The sequence below is a fragment of the Panthera uncia genome (assembly GCF_023721935.1).
Source record: "Panthera uncia isolate 11264 chromosome A1 unlocalized genomic scaffold, Puncia_PCG_1.0 HiC_scaffold_16, whole genome shotgun sequence".
NCBI classification, from domain to species: Eukaryota; Metazoa; Chordata; class Mammalia; order Carnivora; family Felidae; genus Panthera; species Panthera uncia.
The window spans coordinates 21,832,694-21,858,797 of record NW_026057576.1 but is presented as its reverse complement, the minus strand read 5'-3'; the positions used below and the strand labels follow the sequence as shown (position 1 = coordinate 21,858,797).

Genomic DNA, 26,104 nt, shown 5'->3' with positions numbered 1-26,104 from the left:
TAATTTTTCACCTTCCTCTGCCTGTCCCAACTGTCACAAAGCTCAGAGATAAAGATACAGAAATAGCAGAGTATGACCTCTGTTCTGTGTAACAGGTGAATTTGAAATCCCATGCATGTTTTATGTTAGGTGCCCCAATTCATTCACTTACATTTGTGTCTATAACTTTGAGCCTTGGAAAACTGTTATATATTTGCAGATATGAAAGAAAATACTTAATGTACTGAGTCAGAAGTCCCAGTTTTGTCTTTACATAACTGAGCTTGGGCTTAAGTTTTTCATTTTCTTTATCTGTTTGATGAGCGGGTACAGCCACATGGTCTATAAGGAGTCTTCCAGTTTTACAATTTGATGAAGATGTTAGGATTACATAATTATATTTGGCAGGAATTAAGTTGTTTTAATTGTGAAAAATAACAACTAGCTCCTCACCCTAACCAGACCGTGCCCTTTCTTCTTCCCCATGTTTAGCATGTTACATTCCTTCTTCGTATTAAGTACCAGTGGGTCAAAGAGAAAAGAAATGGACCAAGGTTTTATGTAATAAACCAATTTTTTATTTTGGGTTACCTCACCAAGAGAGTGCACCCACATGAGCAAGGGAGGGGGCAGAGGGAGAGAGAGAGAGAGAGAGAGAGAGAGAGCGAGGGAGGGAGAATCTTAAGCAGGCTCACTCTCAGCTTAGAGCCGGATGCTGGGCTCAATCCTAGGACGCTGTGATCATGACCTGAGCAGAAATCAAGAGTCAGACACTCAACCAACTCAGCCACCCAGGTGCCCTTTGGGTTCCCTCATTTTAGAGCAGTAGTTGGCAACAGCTTTTTTGGTAATGCCTAATTATGAAACACCTTTCCCAATATCAAAACTCAGAAAGCTTAAATTTGCTTCATAGGTATTCCTGCCGCTGTACTGCTGAAAAATAGCATTGCCTCTCTTCTGCCCTGCATTGTAGTTGTAGACGCAAAAGGGGAGAAAAGGAAACTGCTTGTGTGGGAGAGAAGATGGGGCAGGATGGAAGTGGGAGAAAAAGTACAGAACCACTACCCCAGTTAAGTTCTGAGTTACCCATTACAGAGTGGCCATTTGGACTTAGTTCTTTACACTTTCTGGTGTTTCCTGTTTGCATAAATAGGACTAATGGGCTCAGTAATTTAGCTTTGTGGTGGTGGTGGTGGTTGGTTTTTGTTTTTTTGGTGTGGATGAAGGGGAAGGAGGAACATAAAATATATGACATTTACTGAAATGTGTTGACCTTTAAAGAAGAGATTGGGAGCTTGGTTGTTTTTAAAGAATCTACATATCATTACCTAGTTGTGTAATTTAGTGCTTGTAAACAGTGGCCAGTAAAAAATTTATAGTCCTTAACATTTTGGTTCTCCAAGAGGGTATTTATCGATAGTTGAAGTGTGAGGGTTTAATATTGGGAGATAAATTAAGTGTCCCCTGTGCATACCACATGACTTGGCAGGACCTGACCCCTCCTTCCACATGCCTCTGGGGTTGCTGCTGCTACTGCAGAGGGTGGACAGGGTTGCATATTGTGCATTTGGAGGACAAATAACCTGCCTGGGGTCTTCACAGTGTCACCTTAAACATATTTTGTCTGTACTAAACAAAAGCAAGTGTATCATCCCTAGCAAAATAAGCACATCAGATGTTGTAGAATTCAGCTCTGCCATATAAGTGAATATAAGTGTTTTTTTTAACCAGAAATATCTTTTAGAACTCATGGCACAGGCTTAATTATAGTTGATTTAGAATTTAACTTACAAAGTTTTCATTATATATTACTAAAGCTTGATGTGCTTTAAACTAAATGTTCATTGAAAAATGTAGTAAGTAGTAATTCTGGGACATTTTATTTCTCCTTTTCTATCATATCATAACTTAATATCTAGAGTGCCTATTTAAAGGCATTTTCTTTTTCCAAAAGGAAATACTTTCTGAATTCATATTACAACTAAAGCTACTTGGACTGCTTTGTATATCATAGTGTCAATAGAGGAAGATCCAGAAAATATTTATGTCTTTTCAAATACAGAATCGGTGAATTCATCCTCTTAAACCTTTTAGGTAAACTGTAGGTACCTTTTAGGTAAACTTGGCAATTCTTATTAGAGCTTAGACTGAGGAGTTAAGGAATTTGCCATCAAAAGGCTTTTTCAGGTCATAATTCCTGCCTGTTTTAATACAGGATTTGACAGTTCTGAGTTTCTCAGGTGGTTTTTGTCCAAATGATATAGAAAACAGTCACACTGGAACTAGGTTTTCAAGAAGCTTATGTGCAGAGTTATTTCCTGGCTCTCTTATTTTCTTTGCACAAAACTTAACAATGAATGTCTTTTACAGGGTAGATGGCTAAAAGTTTAGAAATTTTAGTACAGATATGACCCAAAGAACATCATTAAAAAATCATTTAGTTGTGATTATCCCCTTTAATTAGTATTTATGATACATATTCTTAATAGCTTTAAAGATATCTACAATATAATCCTCTTTTATGTGTTACCAGCAAGTGAATGAACAAAATTATTTTAAACAGTTGAAGATTTTTTTTTAAGCTCTTTAATTGATTTGAGGGGAAAAACAATTTTATGAAGTATTTCTATAATTCTGTCACTTGGGGAAAAATCAGGAAAGAATGAACATAGGCTTTATTCTTATGCAGAAGAATTTTAATCTTGAGTTATAGAAATGAAAAAAGTATTCTTTTTTATATGATAAGAAGGATATTCTGATTTTTCACTTAATGTATTATCTTTTAATGTTGATAAGGTTCCCACAGTAATTATAGGACTTAGATCTAGTGTGTGTGTGTGTGTGTGTGTGTGTGTGTGTGTGTATGTATTAGAAGAGAAATTAATGTTGAAATAAAATTTGTGTAAATGCCTGAACATTTTCAAGTTAAATATCTAGGAACTTTATTTGAAAATTGACACTAATTATGGTGTTAGATGTTGGAGATTTAAAAATATTTGCATAAACCTTTTTGGCATAGTTGAATTTCATACTTTAGGAAATGAAGTCTTGATGGGTTTTTGTATATTTGAAAGTTTGTTTTAATGCCAACATTATTATTATTTTCTATTTAAGAGAGAACTCTCATGGGTATATGTGCATGTGGGCTCAAGTGGGAGAGGGGCAGGGCAGAAAGAGAGAGTGTGAGATAGAATCTCAAACAGGCTCCGAGCTGTCAGCCCGATTGGGGCTCTGTCTCAGGAATACTGAGATCATGACCGGAGGTGAAATCAAAGAGTCAGACTTTAACCAACTGAGCCATCCAGACAACCCCTGGCCAAAATTATTTTTAAAAGTTTGTCTGTTTCCCAAAACACCTAAGTGGCTTAGTCAGTTAAGTGTCCGACTTTGGCTCAGGTCATGATCTCACAGTTCCAGGGTTCAAGCCCTTATGGGGCTCTCTGCTGTCAGTGTGGAGCTTGCTTCAGATCTCTGTCTCCCTGTCTCTGCCCCTTCCCTGCTGTCTGTCTGTCTGTCTCTCTCAAAAATAAACATTTAAAAAAAATTTGTCTGTTTTGCAGAACATATTAAGATTAAAGCCTAAATCTTGAATTGTTTACTCTGCTTTTTTTTTTTTTTTTTAATTTTTTCAACGTTTTTTATTTATTTTTGGGACAGAGAGAGACAGAGCATGAATGGGGGAGGGGCAGAGAGAGAGGGAGACACAGAATCGGAAACAGGCTCCAGGCTCCGAGCGGTCAGCCCAGAGTCTGACGCAGGGCTCGAACTCACGGACCGCGAGATCGTGACCTGGCTGAAGTCGGATGCTTAACCGACTGCGCCACCCAGGCGCCCCTACTCTGCTTTAAATATGATTATTATGTTTAAAATTATTTAATACAAAGCCCCCAAAAGGTGAGTTGCATTGTTAAATAAATTAGTTGGATCACTGTAGTGTCCAAAAGAAGACCCAGCTTTGTGTTGGGAAAAATGATTTCCAGAGTCCGTCTGTCTGCGTCTGCATTTCTTAAAATTCATTTTCTCAGCCAACCTTTTAGTATTTCTGTTCTGCTATATACACTCTTCTATCAGTTTTTATCTTTTATTTTGTAGCTTTCGTCTTCAATTTATTTTTTCCTTGCTTTCATCTTAGTGCCAAGAACATTTCCCAAGCGAGACACCAGTATTAGCCCGGACAATGATAGACTCTTTAAGCAGAGATCGCAAACTCAACGCCTCCTGGGCCCAAGCAGATAAATTAGTGAAGCTGGGCTTTTTACCTATTAAACAAGTTAGAATATTCTTCATTTTCATTTAAAAAAAAAAAAAAAAGGATCCAGTGTTGTTTGATTCTCCAGTTTTTAAAGGCAAGGTAGAATCAGGGTTTTTATTTGAAACCTGAGTTTTAAATATTAACAACTAATTAATACAGGAATTTCAGGCAAGAATTGACAGCTTGACATGGGCCACTGTTTTAGTCTCCTTTATAGTAGAGAGCAGGGCTGGCAAATTATGGCCCATGTGTTCAAATGTGGCCTGCTGCCTGTTTTCATATGGCCCATGAGCTAGGAATTATTTTCACATTTTTAAATGGTTGAGGGGAAAATCAACCAGTTGCTCCCTTTTGCCCCAGTATCCTCACTCAGTAAAGGGGTACAGATCAGGAAGCCGTTGAGTCTAGTAACTGAGAACTCAGACTAGGCAGTTCTACTTTAGGATTTAAGTCCTATCTCTACTAGCCCTTACTGTGATACTCAGCTCTCTATGTCTCATTTTCTTCTTCTGCAAAATGGGGAGTATGATAATCTGTAAAAAGTTTATCACTGTGCCTGGAATAGAGTGAGAGTAAGACTCCATAGACATTAGCTGCTGTTATTACTACTACCATTACTGTCACTTATAACTACAGCTGTCACAGGGTTTGGCATTCCTCAGATTATTAAATAGCTATGTGATGTGAGACCAGATGTAGCATCTGTCTAGTTTTCCTGTTTGCTTTGATTCCACTTTGCACATGTTACTTGTTTAAGGAAAGTTACCTTAAAGATTTCTAGAAGTAAGATTTAAAGATAGAAGTAAAGTGAACGAAGCAGGGCAGTTACTAATTTCGGTTTTGTTTTGTTTTTTTATAGACCAGTGCCCCACACCTAAAGCCATTTTCAGATAGGGTGAGATCCTACTGGCAAATGTTAATGTTGTAATCTGGATCTGGTAACTTGCACAAGTCAGGAAACCTCCCCAAGACTCAGTTCCCTCGTTAGTAGGATAGTGTGGTGACACTGGCCTTCTAGAGAATTGTTGGGATGAAATTAACAATACCTGCTACATAGAAACTTAAGTGTTAAGGCATTTCCTTCATCCCTATCTATTAAAATAAAGACCCACTTTTCTTCCTCATCATTCTTGTTCTGGAACATTACTTCTTGTGTTTACTGTTATTGTTTATCTCTATGTCACATGTCAGTTACATAACAATATTGTTATTAAATCATGCTCTCCAAGGATTCTGATGAGGATTCCTTTCTATAACATAAAACCCTTAGCCTTCAGTAGTTGTATTCATTTTCCTGCGAAAGTGGGTATTTTCCATCACATAAAGGATGTTAATAGAGTTTTATAAATTTAATTTTGGGTTTTACCAAGTAATACTTTATTTTAAAATGCAAATAATCCTGCCCTATCACAGAGGAACCCACTTTTTAAAAATCACACTATAATTATATTCATTACAATGCAAATTTTGAGTGTACAGTTATGTAACTTTAAACATACGCACCTGAATAACAACCCAATCAAGGTAGAATGTTGCTGTCAACTCACAAAGTTCCCATGTCCTTGTAGAGTCTCCTCCTCTCCCCTTAGAGGCAACCACTATTCTAATTTCTATCTTTGAAGATTAATTTGAGGCAATTGGGTTCACTCTGGCTTCTTACGGTCTTTTGTTATCAGAGTGGCCACTAGGCTACACTCTGCCTTTCTGAAAATTAGAAAAGGCTGCCCTCTGCGGTTTTGGTGAGCAGAGCACAGACTGGATTCTGGCTTCACTGATCTCCTTGGCCCTGTATCCTTGTACTCAGAACAATCTGCCCAGCCGTATACGATGATCCTAGCTCCGTGTTTCTATAAATTAGTGGTTCTCAAACTTTCTGGTCTCAGGACCCTTTTGTACTCTTAAAAATTGTTGAGGCTCCCAAAGAGTTTTTGATTAATGCAGTTTATATCTATTGATATTTACTATATTAGAAATTACAACAATATTATCAACTTAAAATAACAATAATAAACCTATAAAACATTACCATAAATGACAATTTTATGAATACTGAACTTTTCCAAATAACCAGAAAAACTTTTTAAATTTATATTCAAGTCAGTTAGCTGGTTACAGTGTAAACTGGTTATAGTGTAAAATAACCAGAAATTTTTAAGAAGGGTAACACTTTTACATTTTTTCAATACTCTACTGAATAGCTTAGTAGAAGACTATTAATAATAGCTGATTCTCACATCAGCTTTTGTGGTCAGCTTATTGTGCTATCACACATTCAGCTTCTGGAAAAGTTGACTATACACTAGTCAGAGAGTGAGAATGAAAAAAAAAAACAGTGTCTTAGTTTTTTTATGAGAATAGTTTTGACCTTGTGGAACCCCTAAAAGTGTCCCTGGACCACATTTGGAAAACTACTCTTCATATTTGCTTATGCTGCTGTTCATAGTTTTTGTTTTGTTTGTATTTTTTGCAGTTTTAGCTTATCACCTACTGGCTTCCTTATATGGAAAGTGAATATTTAGCCTTTTCTATATATTAACATATTACAAACATAGTCTATTCTTAAGGTATAGTTATAGTAATTTCTGGTTAAATTGATATTCTTTCCTTTTATTGTAATTGACATAAACATCATTTACACCTGAGTAGTATAGCTTTATTCTATTTCTTTTCTCATACAAAACCTTTTTATTATCCCTAGAGTTTAAAAAAATGTTTATTTTTGAGAGAGAGACAGCGAGAAAGACAGAGCATGAGTGCGGAAGGGGCAGAGAGAGAGGGAGACACAGAATCTGAAGCAGGCTCCAGACTCTGAGCTGTTAACACAGAGCCCAATGCGGGGCTAGAACTCATGAACTGCGGGATTGTGACCTAAGCTGAAGTCAGGCACTTAACCAACTGAGCCACCCAGGCACCCCATTTTTCTTAGATTTAATCATTGTTTCTTGGGCCAAGGAGAGTTGCTTAATTTTCTATGTATTTATTGTTAATTCATCTTCAGACTCTGACAGCAGGTCCTGCCTGTCTGTATTTACAGACTTACTAGGTAACTCATCGAGTTTTCTGTTTTTCTTGGTGGTATTCCACTTGTCATTCTTCACTTTTGCCATCCCCACTGGTTGTACTCTAAGCATGTTGCTATACAGATGTCCAAGAGTAATTATTATCTTAGAATTGAATTGCCTTTGTCTTTATTCTGTGTTGGATCTGCAGTTGTATGAATCTGAGAAAAAGTGTCTGAAATCAGTTTTTTAAAAAAACTTTGCTTGTCTGAGAATCTTTATCCTCACATTTAATTGACAATTGGTAATTTATTTGGGTATAAAAATCTAAGTTAGCAATTTTCTTTCACCATTTTGATGGCATTGATTCATTTAACTTCTGGACTGATGCCATTCTGATTCCTGGTTCCTTATACATGACCAATTTTTTTTTTCCCCTCTAGAAGTTTGGGATTTTTGTCTGTATGCTTTTGGCTTTCAAAATTTTTATTGACATAATTTGTTTAATGTCATTCATTTTCATTCTCTGGCTTACAGTTTATTAATTTGCTTATCCCTTTATTATTACTCTGTTGAGCTTTCAGGAAGAAGTAAACATGACTATTTAACTGTAAATCAATAATAGGACTTTTAACTCTGCTGTCTTGGTAGCTTTTTAAAGATTAAAAATGGATTTTATGGTAATAATAGCTAATAATGGAAACCATTATTATCTGCATTATTATCAGCACTATTTTTTAAAGTAATCTTTACACCTAACATAGAGCTCAAACTCATGACCTCCAGGTCAAGAGTCCCATGCTTTTCTGACTGAGCCAGTCAGGTGCCCCATATTAGCATTAGTTTTAAGGTCAGACAGGATGGCCTAGAAAGATAGATGAGGCATCTTCTGGTTTCCCTCTATAAAGTTCTAAAACTGTCTCCTTCATGAGTTATTTTAGAGATAACTCACTCCCTACCAGCTTTCTGGTTTTGCTTTGTGGCTTTATTACTCTACTTAGGTTCCATTTTTTAAAAAAAAAAAAATTTATTTATTTTTGAGAGAGAGAGAGGGAGACAGAGAATCCCAAGCAGGCTCTGCACTGTGAGCACAGAGCCTGATATGGGGCTCAAACTCATGAACCATAAGATCACAACCTGAGCCAAAACTAAACGACAGATGCTTAACCAGCTGAGCCACCCAGGTGCCTCAGGTTTCATTTTTATAATTAATATCTTGCCTTTTCTATTTACTTTGAAATGTCTATATGCTGGTAAGCCTGACTTATTTTCCTTTGTTGTTTTTGCTTTGTGTGCATAGGATTTTAATACTTTCTGTTACTGTCCTTTGTAATTTGATGAGCGACAGAAAAAGCGTATTAATTTTCAACATAATAAATACAATACTACTGTTATAATAGTTAACACATAGTGCTTAATATGAGTGTGCCTCAGTTCAAATAAAATTATGATAGCAGAATTCTGAAGAAACTCAGGCTAAGTCATTTCTGATTGGATATGAGGATTATCCAATTATTACCTGGTGTCACTTCACTTATTATCAGTGTATTTGCGTAAGCTATTTAGTCAGGTGGTTTACCTAATAGCCCCATGCTTTTCCTTCCCTAAGATGTACATGGAGTGAGATGATATTCAGGCCTTACTAGTTCTGTGGTACTACACAAATAATTTCACTTAACTTCTCTGGGCCTCATTATATGTATCTGTAAAATGATGTGTTGGACTAAATGACCTTTCATGGTACCAGTAGATCTTTTCTTTCTGAAAACTGTACTGATCATGTTTTCAGAAGCATCTACTTCATGGCCAGACACTATTAGGAATTTAAAAATTACTAAGCATCCTAGCCTTCAAGAAAGCACCTAGTACAGCTGAGAGAGACCAACCAATTGTGTAAACCAAATTAGTAACAACCTATTTAAATGTTGCAAAAAACACACACCCCTGGACCCTAGAGCTAGGAGAGTGGTGGGATAAGGGAGCAAGATCAAATGTGAGTGACTACTGATGTATTGTGCGTGTATTTGGTGCTAGGCATAAGTTCAAAGCACTTTTTATGTGTTCATGCTAGACAAGTATCTCTCATCTCAAGAACTGGAATTTTTTTCCAGTAATTTTGTCTAACTTTAAAAATTCTAAACTTGGACAGAAGATTTAACTTTCTACATTTAAATTATTTGATGCTTTTAGAAAAATATAGTTGGAATTTGTTACCAAGAGTTCTGCATTTTAAATGGAATTACTCATATTTGAATATGAATATGAATTATCTTGTTGAATGACTTTGAAATCCAAGATTTTTACAAAAATGAGTCCAGAATGAGTTTGCTTCCCCCCACCCCCAATCTTGACACTTAATTTTATAATGAGTTATAGCAAGTAGAGCATTCCTGTCACACTTTTACTTTGAAGAAGACAGTTGGTATTCTTATTAGGAGCAATATGAACTCATAATTCAGCCAGTGGCAGAAGAACTCTATCTTGACCACTTTATCTGTCTCTGGGAAAGGCTATGATTAATAGTAAATAGCAGTTGTGGATAATGCTGTTGTTTACAAACGTCTGGTTGTTACTGTTAGTGTAGGCTTTTCTTTTGACTACTCAGTACCTTTTGATCTCACTTCATAAAATAGAAAATGCTCTTCAGTGGAGATTGAATAAACACTGAAGAATAATGAGTACCTTTAAAATATGTAAAAAAACTAAAAACAGAATAGAAAATGTTTAAGGTATGCCTATATTAATATTCTGCTTTGTGTTAGATACTCTGCTTGTCCTTAATGATATAAAGTGATTAAGTTGTGATCCAGCACTAAAAGCATTTTATAGCCAATTTTTTTTTTTAGTTCTGACCTATATATATATTTTTAACCCAGGCCTGTACCAGATTTCATAATTTTTTACAGTAGTTAAATTATTATAAAGTGGCTTAAATTTTTCATTTTTTTTTGTTTCTGTATTGCTGCTCATGTATTGTTCTAGGATTTATTCACAAAAAAAGACATTAATGAAAATCTGTTTTGTAGACATTGTAATTTTCTATTAATTTTGCACTTTTTAAACCTCTCTCTAGTTCAAGTACAAAATAATGCAGTAACTTTATTATCCTTCCAATGCCAAGCACTTAGAAAACTCTTCCTTTTTATGTGCCAGACACATTTGTCATGTGGACTTTATCATCATAGTTGAGATTATAGCAATCTTACTTGAAAAGTACGTGAAAAGCATAATTCAGATACTAATTTAAATGAACAAGACAAAATGCAAACAAATCTTTGATATTTTTATAGAATTTAGCTTCTTAGCCATAGATTTTGTGTTCTACATATAACAGACTATATATTTAGCAATAGTGCTATAAATAATGAGCAGACTGCTGGATCGTGTCTTTTTTTTTTTTTTTAAGTTTTATTTTATTTATTTAGAGGGAGAGAGAGGGCCAGCGGGGGAGGTGCAGAGAAAGAGGGAGTGAAAGAGAGTCCCAAGCAGACTCCCCACGTGGAGCCTAGGCAAGCCCAAGCAGAGCTCAGAACTCAGGAACCATGCTGAGATCATGACCTGAGCCAAAAACAAGGGTTGGCCACTCTACAAACTGAGCCACCCAGGTGCCCCGGATTGTGTCTTTTTGATTCTTTCATACGCAGGAAAGAAAACTAATGTAGGAGTCAGGTGAATAGAACATATACAAATAATAAATGAGTGGCACTGGTATTCTACACAGCAGTGATCTGTTGGAGCAATCACCTACATAACTTTTGTGGTTCTAAGAATATAGGTAGGAAAGCATTTTTGGAAAATGCTTTGTCATTTTAGAATTCTTGCTTGAGTAAGAAGCGATTTAATTTTCCCCTCTGGTACTGTAAAATCTTTTTCCAGTTGGCCTTTTCAGTACTGTTGTAGATTGCTTTGTATTGGCTTCAACCCCAGTGGATACTTGTTTCAGCTTAACCTTTCCTAGCTAAATTAGATGGTGGCAGGATAATAATAGCTATCATCAGTTGAGCACTTACTGTTTCCTACATACCAAGCTGTGATCTAAATGTTTCACATATATTTCCTCATTTAATCCCTACAACAACTCTGTGAGATAGGTGCTATTATTAATCCATGTTTATGATGACATAATTGATTCAGAGAAGTTAAACTTGTCCACCTGTTTCCCATTCTCCAAAATGCTGACATTTTTGTCTGCTGTCTTTTCATTTTTGTCTTCTCTTACAGGTTTATATCTTTTCCAGCTTCTTTAGTAATCATTTACTTGAGTCTGAGGAAAAAACCCTGTCCCTTTCCTTGCAAGTTGGGAAAGGAGAGGAATTTGAGTTTACTGGAGTATTATTTGCATACTGAGAATTCAGCCTTTTTAGGTATACAGTTGTGTTAATTTTGACAAATGTAGTTGTATAATCATCACAGTCAAGATGCAGAATAGTTTCCTTACCCCAAAATGTTCATACCGCTTTGTAATTCTTTCTCTCACTCCATTCCTATTTCCTCTTTCTGTAGTTTGCTTTTTCCAGAATATAGATGGTATTATACCTGTAAGTAGCCTTTTATCATTCTCATTGTCTTTATATTTTCTGGGAACTGGGTGTTGTCTAGAACAGATCTTTCATTCCTGTAGTTCTTGGTCCATGGTTTTATCTAGGCTTGTTCAGTTCCAGCTCTTCTCTGTTACCACTTTTGGTTTGCTGATACTATCCATATCCAGATTTATTGTTTATAGGAGAATTCCTGTTGTGTCATTTAAAGCATTGGGGTTTTTTGGTTTTGTTTTAAATTTTATTTTGTTTTAGAGAGAGACCGAGCAGGAGAGAGGGGCAGAGGGGTAGAGAGAGAGCGAGCCAGACTTGGGGCTTGATCCCACGACCCTGAAATTATGACCTGAGCTGAAATCGGGAGTTGGAAGCTTAACTGACTGAGCCACGTACGTGCCTCAAGCATTAAGTTTCTTTATTCACCATACTAATTCAGTCTGAGACTCAGAAGTCAAAATCCTTTATATAAGGAATGGTTTAGACTGGTTGTTTTATAAAAATTGGTTCTCAGAAGGAAGCACACCTAGTCAGAGTAGGAAATGAAGATCAAGGTTAAAAACTAAGCAACACGGTAGAAAAGAATATGGGATGTTGGCCTTCAACTGGGGAGAAAAATGATGAGAAGTTGAGAAAACTAGAACAATGAAGAGAAACTCATTTGTAAAAATTTGAATCATTAGATTCTTTTTAAAAATGTTGCCAGCTAATTCTGTATTTTGGAAAATAGAATATAGGCCAAACACATCCCTGGGCAGCTGGCCTGTGTAACTCTATATTTATCTATATTACTAAATGTGTTTTAAAAATGTACATGTTTCTAAGTAACCAGATCTATTTCTGCAGGTTCAGTAGTTCATGCTACTTTGAGTTGAATAAACTGTATTGATTCTTGTCCCTATTTGTCTCATTGTTATACTTAAAGCATTTTTATGCCTTTTTTCTTCTCCTTTTTCTTTTTCTTTCCTTTTGATTTTTCTTTTCTTTGCTTTCTATGGTAATATAATTTTTAACACTAGGAGATGTTTTCTTCTTTAGTATTCTGGTTCCTAAAGCTTTGTTATTGCATTTGCTATAATAAATTGCATAATAGTATAAGTGGGAGCTTTGGAAAAAATGTCTCTTCATTCATCCTATAAAGAAGTCTCAAATGGAAGTGCCTGAGGATGTGAGGGGATTCGTTAGTATAGGAACAGTATAAAAATTATATGAAAGCCCTTGTGTTTTGTCTGAGTTAAGTTGATAATGGAGGCACATTTACTGAAGCCTCTTAGGGAACTGACTGAGGTGACCTAATTCTTAACTAATTGAAGTACCAGAACAGAATTTACCCTTCATTTTGCATAAAATATAATTTGTTAAGTAATTTTACTTCATCATATGATGATAAGATTTATTTGAACCAGAAATTAGTTCAGTGAGAGAGCGAGAATGCTTCCAAAAACTGTCTTTCCATACTGCTGTGGAGGGGTGATTATAGGCCAGAGTGTGCTTCAGTGTCTTCATTTATAAACTGGGGTAAAAACTTGAGGTTTTAGGAAGATTAATGAGATGATAATTGTACAGCACCTATGGGAGCTCTTTTACCTCATCAGCATAATTTAAGGTGCACCAGTTTTATTGCAGTACAAGGGGAGGAAATGTCTCTAACTTGTTTTAAATTAGGCCAGGTAAACTTATATACCCTGGCAAGGAAGCCCTTGTTCATGGGTGTTTCCCCTTTTTTTGTTGATTTTGTTGTTGTTGTTGCTGTCCTTTAATTATGAAATAATCCAAGCATAGAAAATCAGAGAATGTGTAGTACCATTTGATATGTTTTTAAGTCTTAAATATCATACACTGGTAATATCCAACTTAACTTTTTTAAAAAATTGGGCATTATGTTTCTGAGATTTATCTCAAAATCAACTATGCTAGTTGATTTCATTTTAATTATTATTGTGTGACCCTAAATACTTTATTCTCCACTTGATGGACATGTAGGTTATTTCTAATGTTTTTCTTAATTGACCATTCTGCAGTAATCATTTTTAGACCTTTGTGTACATGTATAAAACTTCATCTAGGGCCATATTCCTAGGAATGGAATTGCTGGGTTAGAGGGTGTGTGTGTGTGTGTGTCTTCAATTTTATTAGATTCTGCCAAATTGTTCTCCAAGCAGTTGTACCTGCCAACTGTATGAACATTCTCAATTCCCATTACTCCACCCTTTTCCTAGCATTTGGAAAGCATTAGGCTTTCTCTATTGCCTTGTATTATAAGAACTTGTTTGATTTTTTTTTTTCTCTGCACTTTCCATATTGAAGTATAATTTGCATGCAATAAAATTTGCCCATTCTGTGTGTATAACTTGATTGAATTTATGGTAATTGCATAAAGTTGTATATCCCCCACCATCAAGATATGAAACATATCTGTTACCCTAAAAAATGTCCTTATATGCCTTCAATTTCCCTTCACCAACCCTTGGCCATGGCAACCACTGAGCTACTTTTTGTCACTTATATTTGCCTTTTTTAGAATTTCATAAAAAATGGAATCATGCAGTAAATAATCTTTTGTGTTGGATTTGTTTCACTTAGCATATTTTTGAGGTTCAATATGAAACATACCACAATTTATCTATTCCTCATTTAGTGGATATTTGTGTTGTTTCTAGTTTGGAGCTATTATGAATAATGATGGTATGACTAGTCACATATATAAATCTTTGACTCAGTTGATTTTTAATTACTGATGTTCAGCAGTTTTGCTGAACTTTAATTAGTTTGAATTATTTTTCTTTCTCAGATTTTCTGGACAGTGATATCATTTACACATAAGGATAGTTTTGCATCCTTTCTTTCTTTCTTTCTTTCTTTTTTTTTTTTTTTTTTAATGTTTATTTAGTTTTGAGAGACCTCAAGCAGGGGAGGGGCAGAGAGGGACAGAGGATCTGAAGTAGGCTCTGCGCTGACAGCAGGGAGCCCAATTTGGGGCTGGAACTCACGAATTGCATGATCCTGACCTGAGCTGAAGTCGGATGCTTAACTGACTGAGCCATCCGGGTGCCCTGATAGTTTTGCTTTCTTTTTTGTAATCTTTATATCTGTTCTTGTGCTTGTCCGTTGTGTACTAGGTAGGATGTGTAGTATAATGTTAAATGGAAACATTTGGTTTTAGTGAGCAGCCATTATAATTCCCTGACTTGAAATATGGTATAAGTCTGAAGTTTCACCATTAAATATGAGGTTTGCTATGGGTTTTTTATCATTAGCCTTATTTATGTTAAAGAGTTTTACCTCTTGGTGCACTTGGGTGGCTCAGTTGGTTAAGTGTCTGACTTTGGCTCAGGTCATGATCTCATGGCGTGTGAGTTTGAGCCCTGCATTGGCTCTGTGCTGACAGCTCAGAGCCTTGAAACTGCTTTGGATTCTGTGTCTCCCTCTCTCTCTCTGCCCCTCCCTTGCTTGTGCTCTGCGTCTCTCTCTCTGTCCCCCTTTCTTGCTTGCGTGCTCTCTCTCTCTCAAATAAACATTAAAAAAGAGTTTTACCTCTTTCTAGTTTGCAAAGAGATTTTATTATGAATAGGAGTTGGAGTTTGTCAAATGCATTTTTGACATATTTTGAGATGGTCATGGGGTTTTTCTTAAATTTCATATATGGGGCTTTGGGCTTTCTCTTTACAGTGTTAATTTAATCATTTAAATGCACTTTTAATGATCACTTAGATTAAAAACTTTTCTGTCTTCAGTATGTTTTAATCCTTTCTCCATAATTCAGATTGTAATATGGAATGTCATTTATCTGTCATGAATAATGTTAATTTTGACTGTAAATTGCTTAAGGTATGAGCCATGTCTTAATCACATTTGAATTTCCCACAGGATCTAGCACAGTACATTGCAAATAACAGGTCCCTAATAAATGTTGAACTGGGCTAAGTACTTAGGGCTGCTTTTCTTTGCTAAATAGCCACACTCTGTTATGTGTCATGAATTCTTATGTTGCCCCCACCCTTCATTATCATGCTGACTGCTGATGTAACTCTTATGGGTCATTAGAAAAGTAAATAACCAAGCTTTAAAAACAAATCTAAATTTCATTCACTCATCAAATATTTGTTGAGTGCCAACCAAGTACTAAACTTGGCTTGGAGCTACCAGTAATGCAAAATGAATATGAATGGATACTCACAAGAACCTTATAGCCTAGTAGGGAGAGAGAAGATCTGTATATGAATTATTCTAATGCAAGGTAGAAAATGATCACTAGAAAATAAAAGGAAAAAAAAAGATTAGATGGACTTTGAAGATCTGATAACTCTTCTAGGAAGTACATGACTGTGGTGCATGGACATGGATCTATAATTTGGCCAAAGACCCTTAGTTTCTGATTAAAAAAAATTTTTTTTTTAATGTTTATTTATTTTTGAGAGAGACAGAGAGCATGAGCGAGGGAGGGGCAGAGAGAGAAGGAGACATAGAATCTGAAGCAGGCCCCAGGCTCCGTGCTAAGCTGTCAGCACAGAGTCCAACATGTGGCTCAAACTCATGAGTGATGAGATTATGACCTGAGCCAAAGTTGGACCTTTAACCAACTGAGCCACCCAGGTGGTCCTCCATTCTTAGTTCTTGTACCTTCCCCACCATGTTGGATACTCAGCCATACCACATGTGGTCTTTGGAGATGCTGTGCATTCTGGCTCCATGATTTTATTCATTCTTTGCCCTAAATATAATGCCCTTTAACTCTGTCTTCCGCGTGGGTAATGAGCATTTGTCCTTCAACATTCCACTCTAGTATTCTCTCCTCTGGGAGCTCTACTCCAAACACTAGCATCCCTTTTTCTGTGTTCTCCATTTTTCTGTTAGAACCCATATCATGTTTATGTTCTCTTTGTATATTTATTTTCCAGGCTGATCTGAATGATCTCTTTCTTGGCAGAGGTTATTTACACCAGTGCCTAGTACAGTTCTTGGCACCTAGTAGACATTTATAATTTCTTAAAATTATTGTTTGCTGACCAGTTAAAAATGATATATCAAAAGGCCTAGAAATTTGTCATCAACTTGACATTTGGGGCTGCATATTCTTTTACAAGTGTCAGCCCATGCTCTTTGGGTATTCATTTATGTGCTACTAGAGAAGGGAGTCTGCCAAGCAGGGTGGATGTTGTACGCACATTTGACTGTCTCAGCAGCTGATACCAAATGTTTGGAAATGACTGTTGCCATCTGTCATTTTCATCCCCCCCACCCTGCTTCCACCTTAAAATTAATTATGCTAGGGACTGTTTATTGTCTCCTTACATATTTATATCAGACAGGGGCTCAAGCAAAATACTAGACTTTATCATTCAAGTTTTATAATACCTTATGACTCTGTGGAATTCTTAAAGCTTTCCGTTCACAGATGGAATATCTTCCATGATTTGATAAATTACTCTAGGCTTATTCTTTTTACACACTATTTTGTAGTGCACTTGTGTTAAGTATTTGTACAGTACTTGGACAAGTTCACCTACTACAGCAAAGCGTAACGCTCTCACAATGTTTGATCCAATCTTTATAAGGCATTTGTTCTATATTGTTAAATTCTGTTTAAAACCTCAGTTAACCTAGGCACACACTGTCTGGCTCTAAATTGTTCTTGGTTGACTGGGACGTCTGGGACTGGGCTTTTTCTCAGTAGTGTCATGTTGAAATTTCTCATCTTAGCATTGAAAACATAACCTTGACTTTCATTCTTTCTTGGTTGTATTCTTGCTTCAACCATATCTAGTATTGTTCATATAGTTTTTCTTCCTTTTTATTTATATTCCCTGTATTTATCTGCAGAGGTGTGGGTCAAGTCTACTTTCTCCCTTAAGCCATCCTATATTCAGTTTTCCAAGTAAAGATCAGAGTCATGTACTTGAGTGGCTGTACATACATACTACTAACTAGAACATCTTTTATTATGTTGGTTTCCAGTCAATTGGAGCTTTTCTTTTGCTGTCTGTACTATGTGTCTTGAGCCATGAGTTAGATAACACTAGCAACTAATCTCGTTTGTCACCTTTTTGACATTAACCTAGGTACAAATCAGAAATTAGCTGTAGATCTGTAGTGACAGAGTAGTGGAACTGAGTTAGAAGGGCAAAGGGAGTATTTAAAGGACTGGATATTGTGACCCCAGATGGCGTTCTAAGGCTAAATTATTTCCTTGAGTGGATCAAAATAAAAATTCTAACTAATTGTATGTCTCTTACCTTTGTAAGTTTTTCTCTGTTGAATCTTTCCTCATTTTTCTACTGCTTCTATCTTAAAAATGAAAACATTTGCCAAACGGGGATGTTTTTTAGAGTAGGGCAGTGGAATTATGGGATTATTTATGGATAAGTTTGTCTTATTTTTTAAGACTCCAGTTGTTTAAAGAATTTGTTTCATATTATTTGTTCTGTCCCTTATTTTCCTGTTACTTTTTCTTGTGTATTGTTAGGATTGCCTTTATACCTGGTGTGAACTATTAGCCATCTGTAGCAGGCTAATACATAATTTTATAGTATAATGTAATATACACCGAAGTTATAGTATAATGTAATATACACTGAAGGCTCAGTACCATAATACTTCATGACGAAGTTGTGTTGTAGCCTTTCCTGAATTTTTAAATGTTAGAAGATATTTTAATCACCAAAAGTTGTGCACAGACAATAGAAATTATAGACTATGTTATTGTTCTAGAGGTATGAGTAGCAGAGGTGTTGAGAATTAGAATAAAAACCCTCCCAAGAGACTGATGGCTCAGCTTGAGTGGCATTGTGGTGACTTCTGGCACCACAACCTAATAATTCCTGGGTTGATTTTGATTAAAGAACTGAGTCTTTATATCTTGGTTTATAAAATGATAATCCTTTTTAGACTTCTTTCGATCCTGACCTTTCTTTTTTTTTTTTTTTTTTTTTTCAACGTTTTTTTTTTTTTTTTTTGGACAGAGAGAGACAGAGCATGAACGGGGGAGGGGCAGAGAGAGAGGGAGACACAGAATCGGAAACAGGCTCCAGGCTCCGAGCCATCAGCCCAGAGCCTGACGCGGGGCTCGAACTCACGGACCGCGAGATCGTGACCTGGCTGAAGTCGGACGCTTAACCGACTGCGCCACCCAGGCGCCCCTCGATCCTGACCTTTCTATGATTCTCACTGGATATATGATACTGACCATTTTTGGTCTTTTTCATATTTTAGGACCCAGATGAAGTGGTACCAGTTGGCCAAAGAAGAGCCTGGTGTTGGTGCATGTGCTTTGGACTAGCATTTATGCTTGCAGGTGTCATTCTAGGAGGAGCATACCTGTACAAATATTTTGCACTTCAAGTAAGTGGAAAATGCTAAGGACTTTTTTGCCTTTCCTTCACATGTATTAGAAAATTGGCCCAAATTTGTTCTAAGCCTGCACTTTTTGTCTGTGGCCTTTAGCCAGAGTGGTGGTCCTACTTTAGAGTTGTGTGTAAAAATCTGAACGTAAGTTTGCTGAGCCTTTTGGAAAGTCACTAAAAGCAGAATAGTGTTTTGAAATGTTGCTGACTAAAGAGTATAGATTATTGGATGATTTTTCAAAATTGACTAACCTTCATTTTCCTACTATAATTAGTGGCTAAGGTATAATGTTATTAATTGCCAATTGAGTAAATACATCAGACAACATCACATGTTGTCTTGTTGATAGACTATAACTTGATACTCAGTTTGGACTCCCCTACAGTAGCCTTTGCTCCTGGGCACTGAATTCACTGGCACCACATCTCTCTGACTCTTTCCCAGTTTTTGGTTTCTCTTTAAGAATTGCGTGACTTCAGCAGTGATGTTGAAGTAATTTAGGATGAATGTTGTTTTATAACTTGAGAGTGTTTAATAGTAATCCTAGTGGGTTAAGACATGAGATTTTTCTTCTCATGATACTCATGATTCATGATCTGTGTTTTGTGATCTATTTCTCTTGGCAATAATTTCATAGGTTTATATTTTCTAACATTTTAAAATTTGGAGAAACTGTTGGCAAATAGATTTTATTAAAATAATGAACATTCTGCCATAGTATGTATACATTTCATGTTCATTTTCTATAATTTTCAAGAAAATTGCATGTTGGTAGACATTATTGAAATACTAGTCATCTTTTTCAATGCCGTTTTTTTTTTTTACAAGAATTATATTTGATGTAGAAAAAAACATTTTGCAATTACCTGTCCAGAGATATTTTTTTGCCTTAACATATTGCTTGTTACATGCTCCTACCTAGTCTTTATGTAGATTTTTTAAAAACAATCTTTATAGTGGTTTCTCTAATCTGTTAGGCTGCCTGTTATTTTCCACTTCATTGTAATACATTTTAAGAAAAAAATCACAACTACTTGTATTCCTGTAAAAATTACAGAAAAACGACTCCTTTTTTTGGCTAAAAGAAAAATCATTTAGTCAGTGAATCATATCAAAAAGTTTTAAAAGTATATTTCAGAAAAAAAACATTCATTTCTGAATATATTCTTTTATAAAAATAATGCCTACAGGTAGAAGTAGGCCTATGTGTTTCTTCAAATTTAATTGTCACCAGATGAATAATTGCTTTTATATTCTATTTTTGTCGACTATAAAAAGTAAAGGAAAAATCAGCTGCTTTTCTCCTTCTGAAACAATTTTTTTTTACAATACTTCAAATCCCTGTCTTAAAGAATGTGTTAACTGTGTAATTAAACTGTCTGACTTGTCATCTAAAAGTAAGAGTTTGCAAGCAAAATGCTATTTAGATAAGCGGTGGCAGCTTAAGTAATGCTTACATTTAAAAACCTATCTCCCTCTGAATTGCTGAAATAGTGTTTAAACTCTCTATAGCCAGATGACGTGTACTACTGTGGAATAAAGTATATCAAAGATGATGTCATCTTAAACGAGCCTTCTGCAGATGCCCCGGCTGCTCGCTACCAGACAATTGAGGAAAACATTAAGATCTTTGAGGAAGATGAGGTTGAATTCATCAGTGTGCCTGTCCCAGAATTTGCAGATAGTGATCCTGCCAACATTGTTCATGATTTTAACAAGGTGAGTCAGGTGTCTAGAACTGTAAAAAGAATGCACGTTCTTTAATTTGTGCTTTTTGCAGTTTTAATTTCAGTATTTTCTGATTTATTCTATTTAGAGTTTACTTTTTACTTAAAAAGAAAATGGACTTGGGTTTCTTCTTCCCTACAAAATGCCCTAACATTTGATGGGTTTCTTTATCTGAAGCCGACCCTCAATGGACTTGGCCTTCTTCCATGTTAACTTTTCTTCCCTTGGCTGTGTTTACCTTAAAGCCCACCTTATGGCTGCTTCTCCTTTGCTAGTAAATTGCTATTTCTTATGTGCTCTCATTTTCTTAGATAAGAGGTGATTCACGCTCCCATTTCTGTGTAGCATTTTCAAATATTAGTAATCTTAGTTCTGTATCATTTTATTAATCTATTTTTAAGTTCTCATTTTACATTTCCCCCTAGTTTTGAATATTGTTATGCAATACAAAAAAGGTGAAGTGAGAATACAGTGACTATCCCAGATCCTCCACCTATTTCCAAAATTTTATCACATTTTCTTAATTTCTTTTCTCACATTTGACACTTGACCCCTAGATACTTGAGCTGTTGTCTCTTGTACATAACGTCTACATAACCATATCATTTATTACCTCTAAGAAAGTGAACATGATAATATGGTATTATTTAATATCTAGTTAATAGTTATATTCCCCCAATAATTTTTTTCCCAAGAATTTTTTGTTTTCTTAAAAAATTTGGAAGTTTACCTATTATCTGTGGATTTTGCATCTCTGTATAGTTTGCCAGTTTGAACATTCAGGCATGTCACTGAATTGAGCTTTGCAAATATTTCATGCCTAATAAATACAACTGATAAGTGTTTATAAAGTAGTTTGAGAAATTACATATCTTCAAGGTAATAAGCCTATCCAAAGCAAATAGTAAATAATAACTAACACTGAGCTCGTAGAAATCAAAGTGTTTACATGATTTAATTGAACTCCTGTTAATCCTCAAAACCATCCCATGAGATAATCCTTCTCAACCACAGTCTCATCTGAACCACAAGAACACGGAAAACCATTTAATTGACTGTTATTTCAGTTTCTCTAAGGATGGTAGTAACTAGTACTATTCTAGATGCATAGGACAGAAGTTAATTCTTACATGTAATGGATGGATACCTTGGAGGGCATTGGGTTTACTACATGTGAGGAAACTGGTTATATCTCTTAATCAGATGATAAGGCTATTAATTTTAATAGTTTTTTGTTAATCACTTATAGAAACAAACCCCTGATAAGAATTTTGTTTACTAGTAGTGATAATTTTTCCTCTTTCAATACTACCTTCTGTTCCTATCCCACCAAATACTTCATTTGTTGAAATGCAAGTGATTTACACATTCTAAAGCCAACCCATTTTAATGGTACAAATTATTCTTAAAAATCAGTTGCTATGTTACAAATATTAATCTAATGAAAATTTATCTTTTTCTTTCCAGAAACTCACAGCCTATTTAGATCTTAATCTGGATAAGTGCTATGTGATTCCATTGAATACTTCCATTGTTATGCCACCCAGAAACCTACTGGAGTTACTTATTAATATAAAGGTATAAAATGTTCAGATATTTCTTATTAATAATGCTGTTATCTTAGAATTCATGGTTGAGATATTAACCCTGTAAGTGCCCATCTTACTGGAAATACAGCCAAGAATTTTATAAAGAGGAATTAAGATGTGTGGTTTTGGGTTTTTCCCTTTTTATATTTTGAAATAAAATATAATTTCTTAAATCATATCTTTGTTTTCCTTATGGGCCAGATAATCAGTAATAGACTTTTAGGAAGTACGATCTGTGTTGCAAACTATTCAACTCATAGACAATATGTAAGCAAATAGGCATGATTGTACTGCAATAAAACTTTATTTGTAGAAACAGATGGTGGGAAGTAGTTTGCCAACCTCTGTTGCACACATTTCCTCATCTGTTCAATGTATGTTTTGAGGTATTCATAGAATTTATTTTCCAAATGTAGGCTGGAACCTATTTGCCTCAGTCATATCTGATTCATGAACACATGGTTATCACCGATCGCATTGAAAACGTTGATCACCTGGGTTTCTTTATTTACCGACTGTGCCATGACAAGGAAACTTACAAACTGCAACGCAGAGAAACCATCAAAGGTAATACTTTTTACTGTTAAAGTGCTTGCAGCAAAGTTTGTTTTACTTCGTTGTGTTGAACCTAGATTTAGATGTAGGCTGATATTGTTATCATATGCTTCCACGAGTGAGAAAGTAAAACTATATTGTATCACTATATAGTATTTCTAAATTCCCAGAGAATCACCTAAATTCTAAATTCACTCTTCTCAGATAGAATAGGTGAATGTGAAATGTCAGTGCCTTGAGATGCTGTCAGCTCACGTTCCATGTAGTCACCCAGTCCAGCCTTCCATCCCACCACTTTGGTTCAGTGACATTGTGTGAGAGTTCTTATCCAGAAGGTCTCTAGAGGAGCTCTTCAGGTGTGTGCTCAGGGATCTGGATTCTAAACAGAGAGTTTGCCTTTTGGATCACGTTGAAGATAATCATAGTCAGGTTAGTTAGAAGGGAATTTGGCTAAAGAATTAAGAGCATTGACAGAAGTAATGTGGCTTTGCCAAATCATTTAGCCTTTTTTTTTTTAAACCTGAAAAACAAGAGTGACAGTATCTCCCCCTTTCCTTTCAAGATCTTTGTAAAAATAAAATGAAAGTACATGTGACAAAGCTGTAGAAAGTAAGAAGTGCCACTTGAATCACTGTGGTGTGATTTCTTTGGAATTGTGGCACCTAGTAAAAGTGCTTTCCTGGCTTTTTTGTTAGCACCTTAATAATGTTCTCTCACCTTGGATGATGAGTCACCTGAAACCTGCTTGATTTCTTACATTTTAAAATTATCTTTCTAGCTGATATTTTTTTTAAAAAGCCAGACTTACACGTATAATGAAATACACCCTCTTTAGTGTGCACTTCTGAGTTTCAACAAATCACTACCACAGTCAAGATATAGAACATTTCCACTACAAAGTCATAAATTTATATGCAGCATTATCATTGTTAATAAGATCTGTGAAGATACTTAGTTCAGACGAGAGAGGCAGATTATTTTCTCCAGTGTTAAAAAATCAAACCATAGAAGTTCATGGAATAGAGTATAATATTTCTGTATATGTAAATAATAACTATGAAGATTAATATGAATTACTAAAGAACCAGAAATTTAAAAACTTTTCCCTCCAAACAGGTATTCAGAAACGTGAAGTCAGCAATTGTGTTACAATTCGGCATTTTGAAAACAAATTTGCTGTGGAAACTGTAATTTGTCCTTGAACAGTCAAGAAAAACATGGGAGAAAAATTTAATATTGCATTATAACCCCACCCTTTGTATTTTGTGCAGTGATTATTTTTTAAGATCTTCTTTCATGTAAGTAGCAAACAGGGCTTCACTATCTTTTCATCTCATTAATTCAATTAAAACCATTACTTTAAAAAAATCTTTTCTTCTTTCCAAGTGTGGTGTCTGTCTTTTATCTTGAATTAGTAGTTGTATGAAGTCATAGATAATAATACACCATAGATCTTATGTGTTAGGAAGAATTTAAATTTCTTTAAATCATTTATCCAGATTTTTACGTTTGAATTATGCATTTTCCAGAGGAGGGGTTATCTAAAGAAAAATCATATATATGCATACGTAAGAATGGACCACAGTGACTTATTAGTAGTTGTTAGCTGCCCTGCTACTTAGTTTGTTAGAGCATTTGAGCACACATTTTAATTTTCCTCTAATTAAAATGTGCAGTATTTTCAGTGTCATATTTAACTATTTAGAGTATGATTTCCACCTTGATGTTTTAATATCCTAGACATCTGCTGTAATAATATTTTAGAAAATGTTTGGAATTTAAGAAATAACTTGTGTTACTAATTTGTATAACCCATATCTGTGCAATGGAATATAAATATCACAAAGTTGTTTGACTAAAAGACTGTGTGTTGTTTTTCCCCTATAACAAAACCAAAGAGTAATTTGGTTCTTTATATCTTAAGATAATCTATGTAAAAGAAGAAAGTATCTCTTAAAAATTCAGTTCGCTACATATAGTGGGTAAAAATACAGATTTTTAAAAAATAAAAACAAACTTTTAAACTAACTAAGGTACATTCTTTGTGGGTACTATTGAAGTAACGTCTAAGACTCAACCTTGAGCGATGTTGTGTAGTACATTTTAAACTAATGCTTTTGTAGTTAATGGAGGGCTATTATTAAACCTAAAGCTTCCAAGAAGCATAAAATATACTGCTTTTCTGTGAATGCTTCCCTCCCTCACAAATGGAGCATTTCGAGTTACAGAGGTGATTCTCTTCTATTTCCAAGGTTACTTCCTATCTGAAATAATTCAGAATCCATCACCATTTTAAATATCTAAGAGTAATTTCTCTGTAAATCCCTAAGAAAAAAATTTCAGTTCTGAATCTAGGATGTCAAAATTTTTAGTTTCACAGAAATCCATAAATGATCTGGTCTAGGAACCAGTTCTAGTCCAAAAAGATACCATTTGATTTTTGGCTCTTAGTTTTATTTCAGTAGTACTGTAGGAACTTTAGGCTGGCTAGTCAGATATGCAGAGATTGAGAATTTATTTTAGAAGAAAATATATTCTGATGAAATGAGAATTGTTTTTTTCCTACCTTCCAGGCTCTAAAATTTCATGTTTTTTAGGGAGCTATGAACATTTAAGAGCACATTATATTTTCATTCAGCAGATAACTTACTGGCATCTTTTAGTGCATCCGTAATGCACTAGCATTAAGTGTGAAAGATACATCTGTGAGGAACAACTGCTGCTTAGAGGAGGCTCTCAAGTCTAATGAAAGGAACTGGTGAATAGCTACCTAATTACAATACAGTTGTGATTGGTACTGTAATGGGGAAGAACAGGCCCAGGAACTTTGGGAGAATTCAGGAGAGACAATGAGATATTGGAGATGTGAAGTGCACTGCAAGGTCATGGAGGACCTTGTATGCCAGCTTGAGGACTTCCTTTAGTAGATCATGAACTGCTATCGAAGGTTTGTATTTTAGTTTCTGCTTTACCACCTATAAGAGTAATGCTGTATTAAGATAGATGAACTGCTTGTAACAGCCACCATCTGAATGGCTTCAGATAGTAGGAGTTTATAAGCTTTTATCCTACTCCATTGTGTCAGGCAGGCTCTAGGCTCCCAGGGACCCAGACTTCTCCATCTTGTAA

The 26,104-nt window shown here is 35.4% G+C and overlaps 1 protein-coding gene and 1 long non-coding RNA gene across 2 annotated transcripts in view; one reads left to right on the top strand and one right to left on the bottom strand.

Moving 5' to 3' along the window:
• The window catches only part of ITM2B (integral membrane protein 2B), a 28,118-nt gene extending 3,282 nt beyond the window's left edge, over positions 1-24,836 (top strand). Inside the window, exons 2-6 of the mRNA XM_049646930.1 lie at positions 18,972-19,100; positions 20,616-20,822; positions 22,299-22,409; positions 22,837-22,987; positions 24,092-24,836. Coding sequence (XP_049502887.1) covers positions 18,972-19,100; positions 20,616-20,822; positions 22,299-22,409; positions 22,837-22,987; positions 24,092-24,177 — 684 coding nt within the window. The 3' untranslated portion in view covers positions 24,178-24,836. The remainder of the gene's footprint in view (positions 1-18,971; positions 19,101-20,615; positions 20,823-22,298; positions 22,410-22,836; positions 22,988-24,091) is intronic.
• LOC125933777 (uncharacterized) lies at positions 18,604-18,994 on the bottom strand. Its single transcript, XR_007461098.1, has 2 exons — positions 18,911-18,994; positions 18,604-18,665 (listed from the first exon to the last, which is right to left on the bottom strand). It is a non-coding gene; the product is annotated as an uncharacterized LOC125933777 (long non-coding RNA).
• Positions 24,837-26,104: the final 1,268 nt, after the last annotated feature.